This window comes from Magallana gigas, chromosome 10 (genome assembly GCF_963853765.1).
Source record: "Magallana gigas chromosome 10, xbMagGiga1.1, whole genome shotgun sequence".
NCBI lineage: Eukaryota > Metazoa > Mollusca > Bivalvia > Ostreida > Ostreidae > Magallana > Magallana gigas.
In genome coordinates, this window is record NC_088862.1 from 8,295,810 (window position 1) to 8,317,655 (window position 21,846).

General features: G+C 33.0%; 1 protein-coding gene across 1 annotated transcript; it reads right to left on the reverse strand.

The window, feature by feature from the left end:
- Positions 1-13,615: 13,615 nt before the first annotated feature.
- LOC105334474 (toll-like receptor 13) lies at positions 13,616-17,169 on the reverse strand. Its single transcript, XM_011437936.4, has 2 exons — positions 16,885-17,169; positions 13,616-16,367 (listed from the first exon to the last, which is right to left on the reverse strand). Exons 1-2 carry the CDS (start codon positions 16,897-16,899, stop codon positions 14,514-14,516), a joined length of 1,869 nt encoding a protein of 622 aa, XP_011436238.4. The 5' UTR covers positions 16,900-17,169; the 3' UTR covers positions 13,616-14,513.
- Between the last annotated feature and the right edge of the window lie 4,677 nt (positions 17,170-21,846).

The following is a 21,846-nucleotide window of genomic DNA, read 5'->3' on the forward strand; positions in this document are numbered from 1 at the left end:
CTGCGATATAGTCTTTTAAAATTCAACTGTCAACTAAATACTTTCAGACAATCAGAATGAAACCTTTTTAATGCTTTGTTGTTGTTTATTTTATTCGTTTGTGATTAAGAAATGAATCAGCCTATCTAGGAATACCTAAAGAGAAGCAGAATATCACATATCTTTTCCGTTTAACCTCTATAGTGAAAAATCGATAAGACATACCACGTAACTGCATGAGTTGATTTAACTTTTTTTTTAATTACTAAACACTATCGTGATTGGTTGACACCCGATACCTTTTCAATATATAAAAGATGATCAGGAATTCCGTTTGTCCATGTTGTGTTCAAACAGAATCATGGTTGTACTTCTTTTGACCACGCTTCTACTATCTCTGAGCCTAATTGAGATGTCGACGATTCGAACACCGTCACAAGGTTTGTGAAATCTTTGATTTTGTATTCCTCGTCTAGAAGTTAGAATTAAGGTTAATAGTTAAAAGAGATTATATATCATGTTTTCTTGGTTCCACCTTTTTATCTTAAAACCGAACGTTTTCTAGAAGCAGCCAAAGGTAAAATTCAAATATCAATTCTAGTCGTATTAAAAATGTACTTTGCAATAAGCTTTATGTCTTCCTCTTTCATTTTCTGGTTAAATATCGATACAATATTTGGTGGTTAAAGTGATTTTTTTTAAATTTAAATGCAAAGATAAAGTGGTCATATATTTTAACTTTGACGTAGAAAATGGACGTACTGCATTTGTAAGCTGCGAAAATGTATGGTTGATAAAGTTCATGTAAAGCCTTTTAAGCATTCTAAGCATTTTAATAATTGATTCATGCCATTAAATGTTATTACTAGGTTTCGTACTGACTTCCTTTAGAGGAAGAGCTTTGCAATAAGATATAGGAAAATACTCATATTTAAAAGCTAAAATGTATGACTTTTTTCTTTGCTTAATAAAGATTTCAAAAATTCTTCTTCACAAAACTTGGAGGGGAGGGTCTATCATATCCAGTCTCCTTAAAAACAGAGATTGTGCGTTTAGTAAAATATAATAAACAATCTCTAAAACTTATAAAGATTCATGTAAATCTTAAAATAAAGGTATTGCGTAAAGATAACACTTCTTGTCATAAAAGTAGGATTTGAACGTCCATCACGATCTTCTACAGTTGATTTTACCAGAAAATTTTCAGAAAAAACACTGCTGACTTATTTTATTTGGCGTTTTTTACTTTTTGTAATCTTTGATTATAGCAACTGCATATAATTGGTTTTAATCGGACAATTGTTATTTCTGCTAAGTTTCCAAATATTAGAGGTTGTGGTCAAGCTTTTAAGGTTAATATGAACACGTATTTCATCAAAAGCGTACAAGGAAAAAAAATTTTCAATAAAAAATTAACTTAAGATCAATTCTATGTAAGAATCAAAATTCGATGGCCATGCATAGTCACAGATTTTCTTCATACTTGACAATTTGATAGACTTTGGTAAGTAAAAAAAACTAACACCATTTATTTGTTGCTGTGTGGCCCCGTTGCCATGGTAACCGAGGGTAAAGATGTAAAAATGGCATTATAATGCTTATTTGAGAACATATTGTGAGTAATGTGCACACTTTGGGGTTTTCAGAATAGAATATATTATTAAAAATAGTTGTCATTTTTCAAAAGAAAGAAAATAATTCAATAAGAAACGCATATTTTTAGAGCGTTTCCATGGTTACTAAACAGAAATTTAAAAATCTGTTTTCTTCATTTCATTTGAAAAAAAAAGTGTAGATCTTGGATTTTTAGGTAAACACTATTATGATTGTGCAATTGAGAATTTAAAGATGAAAATTGAGAACCGTTGCTATGGTAACAAGCTAAAAAAATTTAATATGTTTAGGCATCTTTGAATTGATATTGCTCATTTATAATGAATAAATATATAGGTTGAATTGGAGAGATAAAATAAAGTATGACCTTAACTTTAATGACACTTGAAAATAAAATATCTGCTGTTGCTATGGACTTTTCAAAAAGTAAGAATTTCTGTGTGATTTTTTACGCAACTTAATTTTCCATAGCAACAACACTTCTCTGATGCATAACAAAGCTTTTTGTGGTATATTATGAAACTTGAGATATATTTTTGCAAGTTCCAACTAAAGCAATTGCAAAAAAATTTCTAAAATCAGGAATTAAAGCATCACAAAATCATCTTCAATTTCTCAGTTTTTCCTATTTTTTTGGTCTTGTTGCCATAGCAACGGATGTCAATTTTCATAATAAAATATATATTGCATGGACATTGATATAGATGTAAAATTTTAACAGTTTCCCATTTCGGCTTATTAAAAAAACCTTAAAAAACTCATTTCAAAAAAAATTTTACGGTTTCAATGATAACATTGTAAAAGTATTGGTTTCTCCATCAATTTTCTGATATAATGAGAGAATTAAAAATAGGACAAAAGCTGTTTCATGTTTTTGATAGTATACATTAGTGGGCAAAGCCTTCTAATATGGCTTCAAAGTAGGTAGGTTTTGCTATTTTTTGCATCTTTAGCCTCGTTTACCATGGCAACGGTTACCCCAGCAACCAATTTTTAGTGGTTTTTTGCGTTTTACACCTAAGTGTGTCCATGTATGAAATATAAGGAAAATTGGTAACTATGCGTGGCCAGACCCTTTTATAAATCTTTGATTCTTACATAGAATTGATCTTAATGTAGTAGGCATATTGCATCAAAAGCGTAAAAGGAAAATGTTTAAAAATTGAAATTAGGTTCAACTGTATGATATATGAAGTTTAAACTGTAACAAATTTTTGCAATGAGTAATATAGTAGGGCAGGTGATTTAAAATTTTGGACCATTAAAATATATCTACTTTCAAAAGGATAGTTTCAAAAGTCAAGAATTACATCGCATCTTGCATGAGATATAAATCTAAACCCTATATTCCAATTTCTCTCCAGCATTATTCTAAGCAATACAATATTCTTGCACAAATAATGTGCTACTACTATATCTTAACTTCTTAAACATCAAATTAATTTCATTTTTAACTCAACAAAAATCGTTTGATAAAAATCAATAAAGTTTATTCCAAAATTTCAAATTTTGGCGTAAAATGGATAAAATGCCAATTTTCCCTTTTTTTAATGCATGAGAACTTCACTGTAAGTAGAGTAATAACGTTAAAAAAAACCTTTCGTGTGGAAAAAACTGCAATATTTAAAAGACGAACTGTTGCAAATTTGATCATTAATAGCTTTAAAATGACGTATACTTCAATAACTGACAAATACGAGTATGACTTTTAAATTAAATTGGATTGCAACGAAAAGGTACTAGACAAATCCGTGGAGACTTCAAAAGAAGTTCATTTTTTGTAAATCATGTTAACTTTCAAAAGATATTAGATGTTGACAATATTAAGATATATTTGTAAAGTGCTTAGGTAATTTTTTTCTTTTAGTTAGACGTTTCATTAACAGAATTTTTCAAAAAAAAGAAAAACTTTCTAGCATATTCCATCTCTTGAGAAATAAGATTACAGTATTATGTCTAGCATAAAACCACTGTAGGTGTAAGAATAAGATAAGTTAGACGAGAGAGCACAGATCAGATAAAAGTCAATAGCTGAGAGACTCTCTCTCTCTCTCTCTCTCTCTCTCTCTCTCTCTCTCTCTCTCTCTCTCTCTCTCTCTCTCTCTTTCTCTCTCTCTCATTCTCTCTCTCCAATCGTGTTAAATTGAGTGATTTTTAGCAATCGATTCGTGAGTTTAGTTTTGTTGAACCCTAAATATTTAATTACTCTTACACGTTTATGCTAATATTGTAACTCGTTTCTCCGGCTTTTTTAACCCATTAATACTATGTGACAGTTCTTAATGATTAAATGTTAAAATACATAGCAAAAATTTGTCATTGCTCTACAGTTACTGAATAGCTTATTATACAATATTCAATTACAAAGCAGCTTGTTTCTGCACGATAGTGACTGAGACATGACCAAATGTGTCATAAAAACTTTTTAATTATAGCTGCGTAATTTTCAATCTAGAAATAAAGTCATTTGTAAACTTGATTAGATTTAGCGCCAAATGTACTTTTAAAAGTAACGAAATTATTCATATCTGAGTAAGTTGTATGCACGTTGTTAATTGCATTAAGGATTGGCGAATACATATTAAAATTCCAATATTTAATCTATATAGGAATCTTAATGTGATTTTCATGGTATTTTCAGGAAAAAATAATACCAGTTAGTTGTTAACGTTGTATTCATAATGTCGAAATGCTTATAAATATTAATATTTAGGTCATGTTTTGTGTTGTATTTAAATACCCAATTTTCAAGCTGCACGTTCAGTTGAGTATTTAATACATGTACTAACATTGTTTTTTATTTCCATAATAAATATGAATAAAATGAACAATTTCAAATGATTTATATAGGAATGAATGAAGAACGAATAAATGAACACATAAATTCAGAGAGGTTGAATGGTCAAAAAAATCAACAATCTACCTTAAAATCTAAGATATCGTGTTTTTAGCCAAAAACTGTCATATAGAAATAAAAAATTTCCAAAGATTTTAACTTAGATATTTGAAAGTTTATTACATTATCTTCATATACAGAGCTATTATTTTCAAGGAGATAAACCATTAGAATTTTATGCACTACTTTAGATAATTTGTGCTTGGGAATGTCAATCACTTGTCCTCAAAAAAGTAATCATAATTCCAAACTGGATTGGAAAACTATACTACAATCTGAAGTTTTATTTTGATTTCTTGTTTAGATTTTGCCATTAGAAGTGCAAGTGTGGTCACAGTTACTAGCTTCTGATGTACTTATAAACTAGTTTTTTGTGAGATGCCAATTAACAATAAGCTCATATATATAATTCCTTTTTATCCATAGTAAACAGTATGTAGCAAAGCCAATTAGCATTTTTTTTAAATTTGACTTTAAAAAATCTATTTATTAGATACATTCATAAAAATCCACAGTGCATAGCTTCGTTTATGAAATTAGAGACAAAAATTTCGTCTAACATCTGTTTTCTTTTATTAAAGAATTACCTAAGAGAACAAGCACTATGCAAAGGCTTTTGGAGGCGTGTTCATCGGAAGTGAGTCGAAGCATGTGCCGCTATCATCTGATGTCCCCCTGGATGCGCATCCTTCTTCAGAAGTCCGCCCAAGACCAGGAAACGGCATCGTGAAATTGACATGACCGGAAATGTGATTAATTACATGTACATGACTTTGATTTCGAAGATTAAAATTTATATGATGTGAAATACGACCCCTAATAAAACAAAAATATAAATTTTGGAATATGTGTTCCATTTTGTATGCAATTAATCTTTAAATTATGTACCCTTATTTATCTTATACGTGTGGTGTATATATCTACTACAAAAATTGATATAAAATGGATTTTGTCAAAGACTTAAATTACAAATATGAAGGAAAACAGGCGTAGCATAGGCGTCGGAACCCGGGCTATTGGGAGGGGGGGGGGGGGGGCTCTCCCCCCACTTTTTTTGCAAAGTTATACATAACCGTAACCAAAAGACCTAAAGACTTTTTTCTTGTTTGTCAAGATTTCTGATGAGTTTAGCCTCCTTCAAACTCTCAATTTGCTTTGTGTAGTTTATAAAACTGCCAATTAAGTTAACTAACGTGTTATACTGAATCAAGAAGTTCATCCTGACGACGCGATGAAAACAGAGCGTACTGGTTGTGTTTATATACAAGAACTTATTTACCGAAATAATGTTTTAGAAGACTTTGATTCCACCACCAGTAAGCATCCTTATTCACTATTTTCAATCTCCTATCATTAGGCTGGTGTTTGTGTTATAAAACATTAACAACTGTTCCTCGTTCGAGTCAATTTAAACTAACGAGCATTCGTGACTTTGTGTATGTCAACAAACTTGATTATTCAAGTCTTCTGATCAGTTTAATCCATTTAATCAAATGAATAAGCTTTTAGAAAAATTATATAGAGCTAAAAAATTATTTCAAAGTTTATTTGAGTGAAACTTTACATTAAAACATTTAGATTTATCTCAGAAATGACGTACTAAATTATACTGCGCAAGGTCACAATAACCGCATAACACCTGATCGTTTTTAATCTTTGAAAAAAATCAATTCGGATCATATAAAGGACTGTCTCAAAAGCTTCATACATGTAATATAAATCAAATTGTATGAGATAAATAAAACATCTATCATTGTGTGATTTTATATTTGCTTTATCCTTCGAGTTGAAATGGTGTATATATTCGCAAGGCTTGCCTCTATATATATAACTCCTATTTTATCCAAGGTAAACAATATGTCGCATAGCAAATTAGAATGTTTTTAAAAATTGACTTTTGAAAATTTATTTAATAGATAATAAATTGTCTTTTATTTAATGTTTGATTAGAGAAATTAACAGAGAGAGAAAATATGTTTCTTCTAAATTGTCGTTTTTGTTGTTTGTTTTTTTTTAATATAAAGATATCTGCAAAAAAGAAAATAGTGTTTACATACATACCTTCATTTACGTATATCAAAGTATCTTTAATACTTTTTGCGTATTATCTTGCTCTCAAACTTCGTAGACATCAAAAAGTGTACAAAATAGAAGCATTTTAACAAGACCTTGGACTTTCAGTAGGGCGTAGCTATCTATTACTTGCATCAAAACAAATCAAAAATGACGCGGTTTCAAACAAAATGTGCATCGATTAGCTCACAAACCAGACAAATCTTGTTGATTTCAAAGAGCCATGGCTAAGTGACCAGCAATGAAATAGACAGACCTACGTTACATTGCTGTTTGACACAACTACCCATAGTCCAAGCTCTTGTTAAAATGATTCTACTTTTGTTTGAGGGTAAACATGGCAGTTAATGTTTAAAGGAAAAGAATACATGTCTGTATGTACTAATCTACAAATGAAACTGAATAAACTTCAGCAGAAAAAGCAGGATCTATTGCACTCAATCAAAACTTGTAATAATGGTTTCAAATAAAAATTAAAACCTGTTGTAAGAACTTGCCAGGCATCTTCAGTGGATAGAGCTTTGCTAGCCTATTTTTACCTTTAGAAGGAGTTTGTAGGGTTGGTTAGGTGCGGGCATTACGATTATGGTGTCAGAGGTATAACATATACCCGTTGATTTCGTGTCTTCCTCCAGTTCATATGACTCGAGCCCTCTTTGTTTTTCACTGTCATTTTGACGCCCTGCCATTGTCGTATATAATGCTTTTTTGGTGTCAAAAATTTAAGCAGATACCTTTCAATTTGCATTTTATTACTTTGTACCTTTACATTTGCAATGTCGAATAAGTGTGATGAAAATTAAAACCACAGTTTATCAAATTAGACATTGAATTAAAGATAAGTGAAACTTAGACTTGATTTTGACCCTTTATATAACACGGGGTTTATTTCATTATCATTTTCATTTAATTATCTTCTGTATCAATTTACTTTTTACTATTAATATACATGTAATTGAAAGATGGATAATTTTCGTACATAAATGACGGTATTTAATTATATTTTTTATCGTCCCGCAAACTGAATTTCCGGTAATGTCCGTCAGTTGGTCTGTGAGTCTGTCTATCTATGAACATTTTTCCGACCATATCTAAGTGCACGTAATTTTGTTAAAGAAAATATTTAGAAGTTTGTTCTTAATAAAATTATCACATTTTCTCATGGTGTGTTGTGGCCTTATTCCTATTGCTAAAAAATCTCCTTCTCAAAATTCAATTGGCCAGAGAGGCTAACGCTTGTGTGGAAGCATCGTCAGGTAAGGTAAATTCAAGTTGGTTCAAATTATGATCCACGGGGTATGGTAATTAATAAAGATGTTTGTGAATAATTGAGAATGAATAGTTAAAAATAATCAAATATTGCGTCCACGATTTTTATCGTTAGTTATTATATTTCTCTGAGAAATTTCACGAGCCGAAACCGGAAGAGAATCAAGACCGGACAACTGTGGTACATGCGCAGCTGGAAGAATATTTGTGCACTTTAATTTAGCAGCTGATTGGAAAAATTTTACAAGCGTATGTTGCAATGTTGCATTAGTATTTGAGTACGGGATGATCGTATAATGCACAAAACATCACGATATATTCTCAGTCAATCCCGTCAGAAACTTGTTCAATCAAACGAAAGATTTTGCCCATGTCACACGCGGTTATTCATGCATTTATATTCATTTCAGCCGACAACTTGTTTTATAAGTACATACAATGTATAAATACGCTAATTTTTAGATCATCAATACCCCGTGTATATTGGCATGCATACACAAGCGAGTGTGTTTCCCTCTGGGCTTCACACCTCTTTCAATATAGGCTCCACCCCTTGGAAGCATTATCAGGTAGTGTGGATTCATACTTGTCTTCCAGGTTGCATGGGGCCACAAAAGGAGATCAAAGTTAAACATAGGAATATTTTCAAAAATAACTTTCAAAAATTTTCTTTCTTGGTAGTTGAATTTTTAGAAGGACTATATTTTACATAGAAATAAGTTTTTTTCTAAAAGAAAACCAGTCAGACAGAAAAGCTGTAATTTGTGTGGTGGCATTCTCAGGTAGTGTACATTCAAGTTTGTTCCAATCATGATCCTTAAGGGGTAGGGTGGGGCCACAATTGGGGGTTGAATTTTTACTTAGGAATTATTATATAGAGAACATTCTTTAAAAATCTCTTTTAAAAGAAGAACCAATTGCCCCTGGACAATTTGTGGGCCCCTTTAGGGACTTAATTTGATGTAGCTTTGTAGATATATAAAAAATTGTTTAAGATCTCGAGAACTGCAATGTTCAACATCTGAAATGACTATGAAAGCAACCTTTTACAAAAGGGGCTCAATGTTTAACATAAAAATACCTGGAGAAAAATTTGAAAATATCTTGATACAGAATCTATTTTATTTACAGTGTCCGCATATTTGTATAGGATTCCATAAATCTGATTTTATTATGGTTATTGTTGCTTGGTGCAATGTGGCTCATAGGACTCTTTTTTATGGGGTTGGGGGATCTTTTTTTTGGGGGGGGGGGCTTTTGGTTTTATGGGGTTTTTTTTATCTTTCATTTCTTTTATTTAAGGGTTTTTTGAAAAGAGGGACAGAATTCATGTCAGTAGCATAAAATTTGTATCCATTTTCTGTCTTTTAATTGACAAAAAAGTAAAAATTCTTACTTCACCCACATTTTGTTTATGGTTTGAGGGCGTAAAGATTATGAACACTGGGCTTCTGTGCATGTTTTTTCAATTTCACTTTGAAAAAAAGGCATTTGGTATTCAATGAAAATTCATAAAACCACAGTATTGTGATTTGTGATTTTCTCAATAGATGTACCATTTTTAGAGCTCGCTCACAGTGCATGTAAATTTCTTTATCACGTTGAATTGAAGAACAGAATGTGAAGCGCTCGTAAATTAAAGAAATAGGGAGAATATTGAATTCTAAAGCTGAGATATGGAGTTAATATATGAAAGATTTCAAAGGAGGGCAAAGCGAGCTCTATAGACTGACACACAAAATAAAGAACGAGATATTTATAAGCTTTTAAAAGAACTTAGTCTAATACAGCATACAAATTATTTTGTCATTCAGAAAATAGTGAATAAAATTTTAAATTATCTCTTTAAAAAATATCTGTTGTAGTTGATGTTTGGAAAGAGTTCGGTAACCACTAAAATACTACTTTTATCCTGCATCTTCCCCTTGCATTGACCGAATAAAGGTAGCCCAATAAATCAAAGCTATATTCAAGATATGCAGCGAAATGCGTCAGAAAAAGCTCGTTTGAGGCGCAAAATGTAATATGTTGCAGAATAAACAAAATACATGATAACTGTCTTGAAATATAAGCGATGTTTGGGCTCGTGCTGAAAACGTGAAGAGGGCTCGGCAAGCCTCACCCTCTGTCACGTTTTCTTACCCTCGCCCAAATATAGCTTATACTTCAAGACAGTAACCATGTATTTTATATTTCTAAGTATTAATCATAAACGATCGAGGGAGAACCCCGATCCAAAATCTCCATTACAGGAGTTTAGTGTTGTTTATGTCTAATACGTGGAAAACAGAGCAGATAATCGGACGATCAGATAATTTGTTAATTATTTAATTAATTGATTTACATTTGATATGAATTTGATTGCAATTAACAAACCTTGTTTATTATTGTACGGAACACAGATAATTACGGATAATTATGCCAGTGCTAAGGTGGCTATACAATGTTCTATCATTTGGTATATATGAATTTGTACGAAACTGCATCAAAATCGAGTGCAAAATGCCACCTTGGCACTGGCATTATTATCCGGCTCAGAGTTACTTATGACTTAAGAGTTGTCGGACTTCGATGACAAACCCGTCCTTGCTTGATGCTGTATAGAATGGAGTCAGGTTGATGCATGTTTACGTATTCTGGAAAGGGCATTGCTATTTAGAACATTATAATTAAACGCAACGATTTTTTTTATAATGAGCGCAATCTTTAGTTGTGAAACGCAATCATCAATTAAAAATTCATTGTATTGATAAATCATGGGTTGTTTTTGGGGAATTGTTTTTGGTTTTTTTTTTTGGTTTTTATTTTGCTTATTTATTTTTCTTGATTTGCTTTCTTTTGCTTTGGGATTGGGAATTTATTTCCTTTTCTTTTTAAACAAAGTTACAGTTAACCCCGACTGCTCAAAATAATAAATTCAAACAGACCTTAAAACTGTCATTGAACATACATTTGATGATTAACATTTCACTGGCAATTCATCTTTCAACACCTTGATTCATAAATAGCACAGAATACATTGTATGACACCGTAATCGGATATTGCCGTAAAAAATAAAGGTTCACTTAATTGTTAATTGTTTTTGGAGACAACATGATGTTCCCTCAGTTAATACACCTCAGTATTCTGATTTTCGTAATGGAAAAAGAAGTTCTGGTTTGCGGCCAGGAATGTCCGAATCAATGCCGCTGTCAGAACTCAAGGGTCAAATGTCATCGTCTGCAAACCTTTCCTCACCTGGGATTCCCGGGAAACACAACTAAAATCGCATTTGACCACGCGGATTTGGATGAAATTCCTACCAATGCTTTTCAGGGTCTATCTTCGCTGGTTGCTGTCGAGTTTACCGAGTGTTCGATTTCTTCTATTGCTGTGAACGCTTTTTCAGAAGTTATGTCTCTGCGGAATCTTCGGTTTGAGATTTGCACCATCGGCAATATCCATCAACATGCATTTGCTATCACGGGACGGCGACTCAAAATCGAATTTTCAAAATCCATAATTCGTTATATTCACTCGTTTGCATTTTTCGCCATTGCTGGAGCCAATAAGATGAGTTGGAAACAATCCCAGATCTTCAATCTTCTTCCAAATGCATTTTACAATGTAACAGACCTTAAAAAGTTGAGTTTTGATGACTGCGAAATGACTGTCTACGCCACGGCATTTGGAGAAATCCGCGCCTTACAGGAATTGAGAATTAGACGAACCTACTTTAATACTCTAGCTTGCAATGGAGTTACGGAACTTTTCAAAGCTACGAATGTCTACCTTTCCCGAAATTCGATCAATTGCGACTGTGGAATAGAATGGGTCAATCAGGAAGTACCGGATCAGTCTTTCAAACGCTTTCTGGAGACTACGACCTGTAAGAGACCAGGGGAGTATAAAAACGTCACCATGGAAACTGTGTTATCCAATGAGAGAGCTTGGTGTGCGACCGAACATCGAAATCACAAAACCACTTGTTCGTCAAATGCGACTTTACCTGAAGCCTTTATCAACGTTGCATCTTCATGTGTAAAGTATAAGCATTCACGGTCAATGTTGTTGTATGGTTTGTTTGTTTTGATTATTATCGAACATTGAATACATGTGAAAAATAATCATGATATTGAAACAAGAAATTTTCGTATTCATTTTTATTTATTGCGAGAAAAATGTTTCTCTTTATTCCGATCGGTTGTCGTTCATTGTTCAAGTAATATTTATGTGTAGTGTACATATAATCTTAGATCCAAAATAATGCGCAAAATGCAAAGGCACTAATTTTTGGATTACATTAAAATACTGACTTGATAAAATAAAGTCTATTCTTTTTGAGGAATTTTAAAGAAAGGTATCATACGAGATGGTTGAAACTTTTGAGAAATGTATATAAAGCGCGCTATTTTTCCATCATGAAGTTTAGCTTCTCGAGTCCATATTGTGTGTATTAATGATATGATTTTTTCGCGTCATTTTCTTTTTGGAAAATATCATTGATGATCAATTAATTATGCATCATAATTCAAATACTACACGTAGGCGTGTGTGATGAGATTTAAAAAAAAACAATAAACAAAACACAGCGTTCTAACTATAAAGGCTGTATATATCATGTTTTAAAAACAATCGTATCATGCGCAATCTACGTCCATGTAAATATGACTAATATACGAGGGTTGTTCGGAAATTATTGAGACAACTTGAATATTTTCTTTTCTAATTGACGAATTTTGATGAAAATTGGCATAGACACTGAAGAAACGCCAAAAAATAATAAAACAAAGTAATATCAAAAGAATATTTAATATTTTGTTTACGACGGTAGATAAACAAGTCGGTGGTCGGGGTACCCGGCGCAGCCATGAACTCGGAGATTTAACAACTTAAACATATACTTTAAAAGTGTCCGTAGAATTACAGTTAATGATAAAAGTAATCAAATTAAATATGTTCATTTTGCTATTCTTTGCGACTAACTTTTGATTAAGTTTCACTGATGTTCGAGTTGAAATACGGATATGGTACACATATATTTACCAAACAATGGAATCTGACAACGACTTCACATTGAATTATGACGTCAAGGCGGCGCATTGAAAACCGTCAAACTGGTGGAAATCTCAGAACAAGACCTTTTAAGGCCACGCAATTGCTTAAAAAACAATACGATGACAAGACAAGGTATAGAGCTTCAGTTCATCATATTTTTTTCACTGATCGTTTAACTAGAATTAGCCCAAAGGGATTAATTATCAAGTACTTTTGACACACTAACTGTTGTCAACAGTTCTAAAATATATAAAAAAAATGACTGCAGGAGACATTCACAGTAATAAGACTTTCGGGTTAAAATAACTCGGTTTTTTCCCTTAAAAAAAACAAGAATGAGAGAAAATGTAAATGATGACATCTTGAAATGAAAACAAAGATGAGAAATAAAGAATAATTCTTATTTCTGTTCGTTTGTAAGGTGTTTAAAACACAGGAGCAATAAGAAGCGTTAAAATGACGTTGCGAAAAGTTTGCGGTTGCGCCGGGTCACCGGACGAAGGCACGTTGGTCGGATTACCAGGAATGATCTATTCATGCCATGGACAAGAAACTTTTCACATTGATAATTTCTATCCTGATTTACTATTTGGTGAAATTTCAAGAGTTTATCTTTTTTACTTAAAGAATAAGAGAAAATGTCTCAATAATTTCCGAACAACCCTCGTACAAATAAATAATATCCGCTGTGAATAAGTGTAAACATGTACATAAGTATGACGTCGAACTAAAAGAGAAATCTCTCTCTCTCTCTCTCTCTCTCTCTCTCTCTCTCTCTCTCTCTCTCTCTCTCTCTCAAATAACAGAGAAATAATAAGCAAGAAATATCATCATGTATACATGGAATGGAAATTTTAGCGAAAGTCTGTGAAATTGGCTTTTATTATTTGACATTTTCCATGACATATTAATGAAGAATTAATGAGAGAAATGAGAGATAAAGGTCAACGAAAAATCAAACAAATTTTATTAATGGTGTGACAATTTGATAATTTTGAACTTTTGATTGAAAATTAGTAAAGGAGAGCTGTATGAGCACAATGGAATTTCCTATTTGAGTTCAGATCCCCAAAATCAAATTTTGCATATTAATCAGTTAACGCAGATAGATACAGGAAGAAGCTTTGCCATTCAGTCAAATGAAATATGACTGAAGGGTAACAGAATGGCAGAGATTTATCCTAAGCGGGAGACTTTTCAGATTGATAAGCTGCAACCCATTTGATATTAATATAGACTCCCGTTTATAATAATAGGCATGAATAAATTATCTATATTAGATTCTTAGATTCCCGTGAACAGTTTGTAAGCATGGCTACAATATTATCAACTTTTATCTGGCTAGAAAGGGGGGGGGTGCTACATTATTTGGGAATTGGGTATGGTGGGGTAGGAGAGAGGGTAGGAGGTGGTCTGCGCGGTACAGGAGATATTATAGACAACATTTGATTCGTGGCCATCAGGTTACATTTTCTTTGACTTTAGAGCGACAATTAAGCTATCCTTGAATGCCTTGTTTCTTTGTTGTTATTTTATGATTTTTACTGACCGATTAATTTATCTTTGATGGTCTTACATAAACACAAGTATGCTATATCTCACTGTCTGGCAAAAAAAGTATATATACGAATGTTCTATTGGCCATTAAAGAACGTTTGATACAGTCGTTCTTGCTTTTCGACATGCATGTTCTTTATAAACAGATCTCACCATTGAAATCAAAAGAGAGGTGACTAAGAATAAGAATAAGGCAGGGAGAATCACTGAAACAATCATTATCAATGTAAATGTCCAGTTCCATGAAAAATTTTCTTGACTGGAATACATAACCTGGCCTGTAGACTGAGCGCAAGATTTTGGTGACTTCGATTCACACCCTAAACTTTTCATGACTGTTTCAAAGTTTCGATCGTGGAATTTCCACGGCGTATTGCATTTGATGTCATATCGATGAATTAAATGGTCAAAAGCCGGACCTAGCTTGGGAATCTTTAACCAATCGGAGAACCACTGCAAACCACACGTGCAATCAAAGAGGTTACTAGAAAGATCCAAAAACTTCAGCACTTTCAAATGTTTGAAAACGCATTCTTCGACTCCATTCAAACGATTGTTTCGCAAGTTTATGCTCTCTAACGTTTGTTCTAGTCCCGAAAAAGTTCCGTCGAATAATTTAAAGAGATGGTTATGACGTATCGAAATATAGGACAGATTTGTGTTTTTGAATTCATCCGGGGTAAGCATCGACAACCCGGAATTATCGGCATGGAGGTACGACAAGCGTGGGAGATGTTGCAGAATCTGCCAAAAGTTGGAATCTGATAGTTTCGTGTTCGAGAGGTAAAGTTTTTGGACGCGAGGCTTCTCTTTCAGTCGATCAGTATCTGTAAATTCCAGCATGTTTGTTCCAGTACGTTGGTATTGGAGATCTAGTTTCATTAACACGTTAGAAAATGTTAGTGCCTCTACACTCAAGGTGACTAGATTATTTTCGCTCAAATCTAGACTCTCAAGATGGGTAAGGTGTTTGAAATCGGACGCACGAACTTCGGAGAATTTATTAGAGGATAAATCGAGATGCTCCAGGTTTTCCATCGTAATGAATAGTCCGTGGTTTAGGAAAGCTAACTGATTAAACGAAAGACTCAGTTTCTTTAGGTTTTTCCAACTTGTTTTAGAAAACTCTTGCAAAATGCTAATGGTCGTTAATTTATTCTCCGACAAGTCTAAAGAACGCAAATGTTCGGTCACTCCAGAAAAACAGTTGTCTTCCAACATCCGAAGTTCATTCTTGGATAAGTCCAAAGTATGCAAATGAGTAAGATCGTTGAATGCGCGCGCAGGAATAAAAGCCATGTTATTTCCATTCCAGCTCAGCTTTTTAAGATGATGCAAGTGCGCCATTGCTCCAACGGGGAAAGTACCCACGCGTGGGTTATTAGCAAACCGGAAGTCTGTGAGCTTATAGGCAGGGTTAACAAATGTTTCTGAAGAAAAGAACCCCACACTCATGTTGGTAAGAGACAAGATTTTTAAATTTGGCAGAAGGTAAAAAGGAATAGAATCATCCAAATAAGGCAAAACGAAGTTCTCCAAAACCAGCATATCCAAGGAAAACAGATTTTGGAGGGCGTTAAACGGAATACCAATTCTTCCGTCGCCATGTAAACTTAGGTATTGTAGATCAAACCTCAATCCTGAGAATGCACGTGCATGAATGCTTTGTATGTTGTTGTTATTACCGAAGTCAAGTCGCTTTGTCCGAATACCAAAGAGGTCCCCCTCTTGGATGTTTGTTAAATTTGAGTTTCTAAAGAATACCTCATAGAATAACTCATTGGTAGATTTACCATTATGAAGATCGGATATCTTCGGAATGCTTCGGCAGTTAAGCACTCTCAAAGAAGAATCGGATTCGGCAGGAAAACAGACACATTGTTTGGTTGGACACGGTTTGGCGTTTGAGGAACCGCAAAATACAGCCACAATTAGCAGAAGCTGTAAAGTATAACGAAAAATAATAACCCATGATTATTCTATCCATCCACGTTTTCAAACGCGATAGGATTTGATAAGTAAAAAAAAATTCACATTTCCTTGACATAAATATGATATTTTCAAAGCAGTTTTATTAATCATTATCTGTTTTGGGGAAACAGATGAAAAAAGTTTTAAATCTTTTATGCGCGGATCTAGACGAGGTCGCCCCTCTTCCCCTGGAAACTTTAAACTTTTAAAATTCACATAGTAATATAACAAACAAACAGGGCTCGGAACCCCTCTTAGAAAACGAAGATATTCTGGACCCGCACTTGTATTTTGTATATATATGGTAACTGAAGACGAATAAAATGGATCAGCACTTGTCTTTTTTTATGGTAAATGAAGACAAATAAAAATTAATTTTTATTTATATGGTATTGCAGTGTTACCAACCTACCCCTATATGCATCTTTTTGTTTATTATATTAATTTAACGATAATAGTACATAGTAGAATTGGCACATTTACCTACCTTTAAAACATGCATGTCCGCTGCAAAATGAATACAACTCGTCCGCGATTTTTTTTTCAGATTTGGTGGTCCAAGGCTGAATTTTGACGTTTTGTTTTCATCACATTTGGTGTGTCATACATAGAATTTTATAATTATATATTGTCAACGATTGTAAAATAATTAGTAAACACATTCTAGGTTTTGTCAATAGGTATCGTAATTTTGTGACGTTGATGATAGAGCATAGTTTGGTAATGATTTCTAAACATTATTAGCGATGAATCGAGCCATTAAGGTTGTATTTATCCAATATATATCTCGAAATCATAAAAATCGCATTAAATTGAGTGTGTTTACATGCGTGGTTGTTTCATATCAAACCCCATATCAATCAAAGTGAGCATGCGCATCGTTTGTTTTGTGTCCTACGCTGATAAATTTTTGAAAATAGTTATGCATACCTGTCAAATTATCGTATTGCTCTATATATACAGTTAACATTTTTTTTAACAAAACTTTTAAAAAAAAGTGTGAATCAAAACAAAATGAATATTCAAATGCATATACACATTTAAAATGTAAAACATTATATATTTTTTTCTTTCTTTTTACGGGAATAAAGATGTGAAATTGTGGTCTTTCCGCAATGGTCGCTATTGTCTATACCGGTATTTTAACGTATAACAACGTTTGGCTTACCCCCCCCCCCACCTCTTTGCCTATATTGCTGTGTGCCTGATAACTTAATAAATCTGCAAAAATGTCAATCATCTTTTTGAGAGGTAAAGTCTTATTCTGAGATATACATCTGTATTTCTGTGGGAACCTTTAGCGGCGCCTGTCCTGATTTTGATCAATGCTACCCATCACGAAGCTAAATGACCTCCAGATATGATAACCTCAAAAATATATCACAAGATCTTTATTTAAGATATTTATTAATTACAAGGGCATGACCAAGGAAAGCAATTAAATATTCCAGATTTTATTAGGAATTTAGTTAAAAGGATTTTATGTTGTTTACGTATATAAGGTAAGTAAAATGGTTTTAAAAAATTGTACTCGCGACATATAAGGTAGAAACATGTATGCATACAAAGTTAGGTCAGGCACGTAGCAAGGTTTTTTAAAGGTAACTCCATACTCGTAAAATTCTCTGATGAAATTTGAAAATCAGAAACTGATTTCAACCTAATAGACATAAAGTTCATCTATTTTTTGAAAAAATCTACATGCCATCACACTTTTTGAAATGTCAGACATAATAATAATAATATAAACATATTAACTAAAGCATATTTTGGCATCAGTAAATCGCACTTTTTTGAAAAGTAAAATCTTTGTAGACAGAAACTCTTTTATCTTCTTTGATTTAATTGTCAACTGCGTCAGAAGACATATCCTAAAATTAATTGTTGTGATAAGAACATTTATAGCATTTAGACATACAACTGAGAGAAAAGTCAGAAAAAGAGTTATTTCCCCGTAGCATAGATATTATTAAAATGTATTTAAAAAATTGGAAAGTTATGATATCTTGAACGTAAAAATAGTTCAATTACTTTCGTGTGACAACATTCAAATAGAATATATAAAACTGTCTTGCACATTTTTAAAAGAATTAATTCAAAGTTTTACAAAAAAGTTTGACATTACATAATATTTGATATACTTTAAGTTGGAGGTGGTGAGGCGCAGTTACTGCTTTGATTCTTAGATTTTTATTTATGGCAACCTTCACTTATTTATTTTAACGCCGTCTGATAAAAGTAGTGAAGCCATTGATTAAATTGATATTCCTTTAAAAGTATGTAAACATTTTAGAAATGTCAGATTCTAAAAAATCTTTTATTCTGTGCTGCATTTGTCATATAGATAAAAAGACAGATTTAAAACTTTAAAAATTTAAAAGGCCTCGCGACCTTTTCCTTTATTCGCAAATTGAGAATGTACAAAACAACCAATGTCTTTCATAAGAATGGTGAGCATATGCCCATGCTCCTTCTAATCTTTTTTGTGGTCCAATTTTCATCATTTTTTTTCTCTTGTGCTTCCAGGTTAAGGCAAAAGTTGTAGTCCCCTCATCAAGAAATTAAAAAATTTTTGTTTCCCTTCACAGTAACTACGGTACTGTTATCTTGCTGGGCGAATTGATATACATTGTCGAAAATTTTTGAAGGAAGATAATTAATTGACGTGAATGAAACAATTGTTGTTGTTATACTTTCATGTTAAATACTGAAATCTGATTGGTTAATACGCAGTTAATAATATTTTCTATTACCCTCAGCGTTAGTACCGCACTTAGCAACGGGTAACATTATATAAATAGTGCCTGTTTGGGAGGGTAACAGTTGAAATTGACACCCCGAGAAAACCATTGTCAACCGAAGCGAAGCGGAGGTTGACAATGGTTTTCGAGGGTTGTCAATTTCAATTGTTATACTTTCATGTTAAATACTAAAATCTGATTGGTTTAGACGCAGTTCATAATCTGTTCTATTACCCTCAGCGTTAGCAACGCACTTAGCAACGGGTAACATTACGAATTGTTACATGCGCGAAAATCAAGTGCGTACGGTTCGCCTTAGAATTCACGTTATTCCTATCTAAAAGCAGTGATGTTTTCTTTAAAATTAAGACATTCAGTATAACAAAATAGATAGTGCCTGTTTGGGAGGAAAACAGTTGAAATTGACACCCCGAGAAAACCATTGTCAACCGACGCGAAGTTACCCTCCCAAACAGGCACTATTTATATACTGTTATCCTCCCAAACAGGCACTATTTTGTTATACTGAATGTCTTAATTTTTAAGAAAATTTTACTGCTTTTATATAGGAATAACGTGAATTCTACAGCGAACCGTACGCGCATAATTTTCGCGCATGTAACATTTTTTATTGTTATACTTTCATGTTAAATACTGAAATCTGATTGGTTAAGACGCAGTTAATAATATTTACTATTACCCTCAGCGTTAGCAACGCACTTGGCAACGGGTAACATTAAAAAATGTTACATGCGCGAAAATTATGCGCGTACGGTTCGCTGTAGAATTCACGTTATTCCTATATAAAAGCAGTAAAATTTTCTTAAAAATTTTAAGAAAGACATTCAGTATAACAAAATAAATAGTGCCTGTTTGGGAGGATAACAGTTGAAATTGACACCCCTCGAAAACCATTGTCAACCTCCGCTTCGCGTCGGTTGACAATGGTTTTCTCGGGGTGTCAATTTCAACTGTTACCCTCCCAAACAGGCACTATTTATATAATGTTACCCGTTGCTAAGTGCGGTACTAACGCTGAGGGTATTAGAAAATATTATTAACTGCGTATTAACCAATCAGATTTTAGTATTTAACATGAAAGTATAACAATTGAAATTGACAACCCTCGAAAACCATTGTCAACCTCCGCTTCGCTTCGGTTGACAATGGTTTTCTCGGGGTGTCAATTTCAACTGTTACCCTCCCAAACAGGCACTATTTATATATTATGTCATATTTCACCAAACTACTCGCGTATGTCATTTTGCCCTGCAACAGAGCAGTACCGCAGTAACGCTGAAGGGGTCTATCGTTCAAAATCTTTACAGGCGACTTGAAAAGGACATATATTTTTCCATTGGCCTTACAGGCCACATTTAATTTACTATTTATCAGCTTAAGAATCAAATTTGAATAAAATGTTGATCCGGACACAATTCCGGGTAAAGAGTTGAACCTTTTACATCATCAAGGATCTCTGACGTAAAACCACTTATGGAGGAAATACATGTACTTGTGCAGCTGCTAAAGTGAATTAAAATGTTTAAATCTATTCCTGGAGATAAAAGGAAGATTCAAACGGAAACGCACTTGATGCCGACTTGCATTATTTTTCAAATTCCTTCCGCATGTTTGGAGAAAAAAACCGAAATAGTTACGGATTACCATCTTTTATTATCTCACGTTTGCTTTGTTTAAAAATAATATTTTATATTTATGAAGAGCCAATATGGACTATCTAATCCATATGCCGGTTTTTTTTTAACAGTTAGCTTTGCTTGGTCTTCATACTAATCCCATGATGCACTAGGGCATGCGCATTGACCGGGGATCCGGCAAAGTTATATCAGTTAATTATGCGCGCTATGTTGAAGGTGTACAAATTTTTTTTTTCTGCGAGGAATGAAAAATTATTATAAAGAACTATATATGATATGAGTTGAATTAGGCCCCTATATTTCGCCATTTTTTACAGTTTCGGGAACAATAAAATGTTATGTTATTTTTTAGAAGAGTTGATATAAAATATATTTATCACCCATTTATTTGATTTACTTGCGCTCACTTGCAGTATATGACGTCAGAAGTGACACTATTTCTATAATTCAATCAAAATCAATCAAAAATTGACATTTTTCTTATCTTTTAACGAATAGGAAATAAAGAGCGCATGCTTGAACAAGGAAAATTTTTTTGTCAGTTATTAGTCTTGGCTAGTTACATCTCTGATTAAAATATTTTGTTTGTTCAAGCTTGTGCTCTATGTTTTCTGAAAGAAAAACTGCTTGAAAACAAGCTGTTTAACGCTAAAAATGCAAAAATGGCGGGAAAAGTTCGTCTTTATGATATCATATTTCTAAACTGTGGGCACTTGAATCAAAATGAACACAATGTAAAAACATCACATATATATCTGTACAAAGAAAACAAAGAATTACAGTAAAATGATGACATTCATTTTAGGGGGCCATTTAAGGCCCACATCATATATAGTCCTTTGCACGTGTAAGTCTGCATGACCTAATTTTAGTTTTTTTATAGCGGTATTTGCATCTCAAAATTGACATCTGAATGCAAATGGTGGATTCGTGATAAACAGAGAGCACAATACATGCAGTGCGATCAGTATGTGGTTCTAGTGTTACATGCCACAAGTGTTCATGGCCTCTTTTTGTATCCTCAAAAGGATATAACTGCTTTCTTCCTGT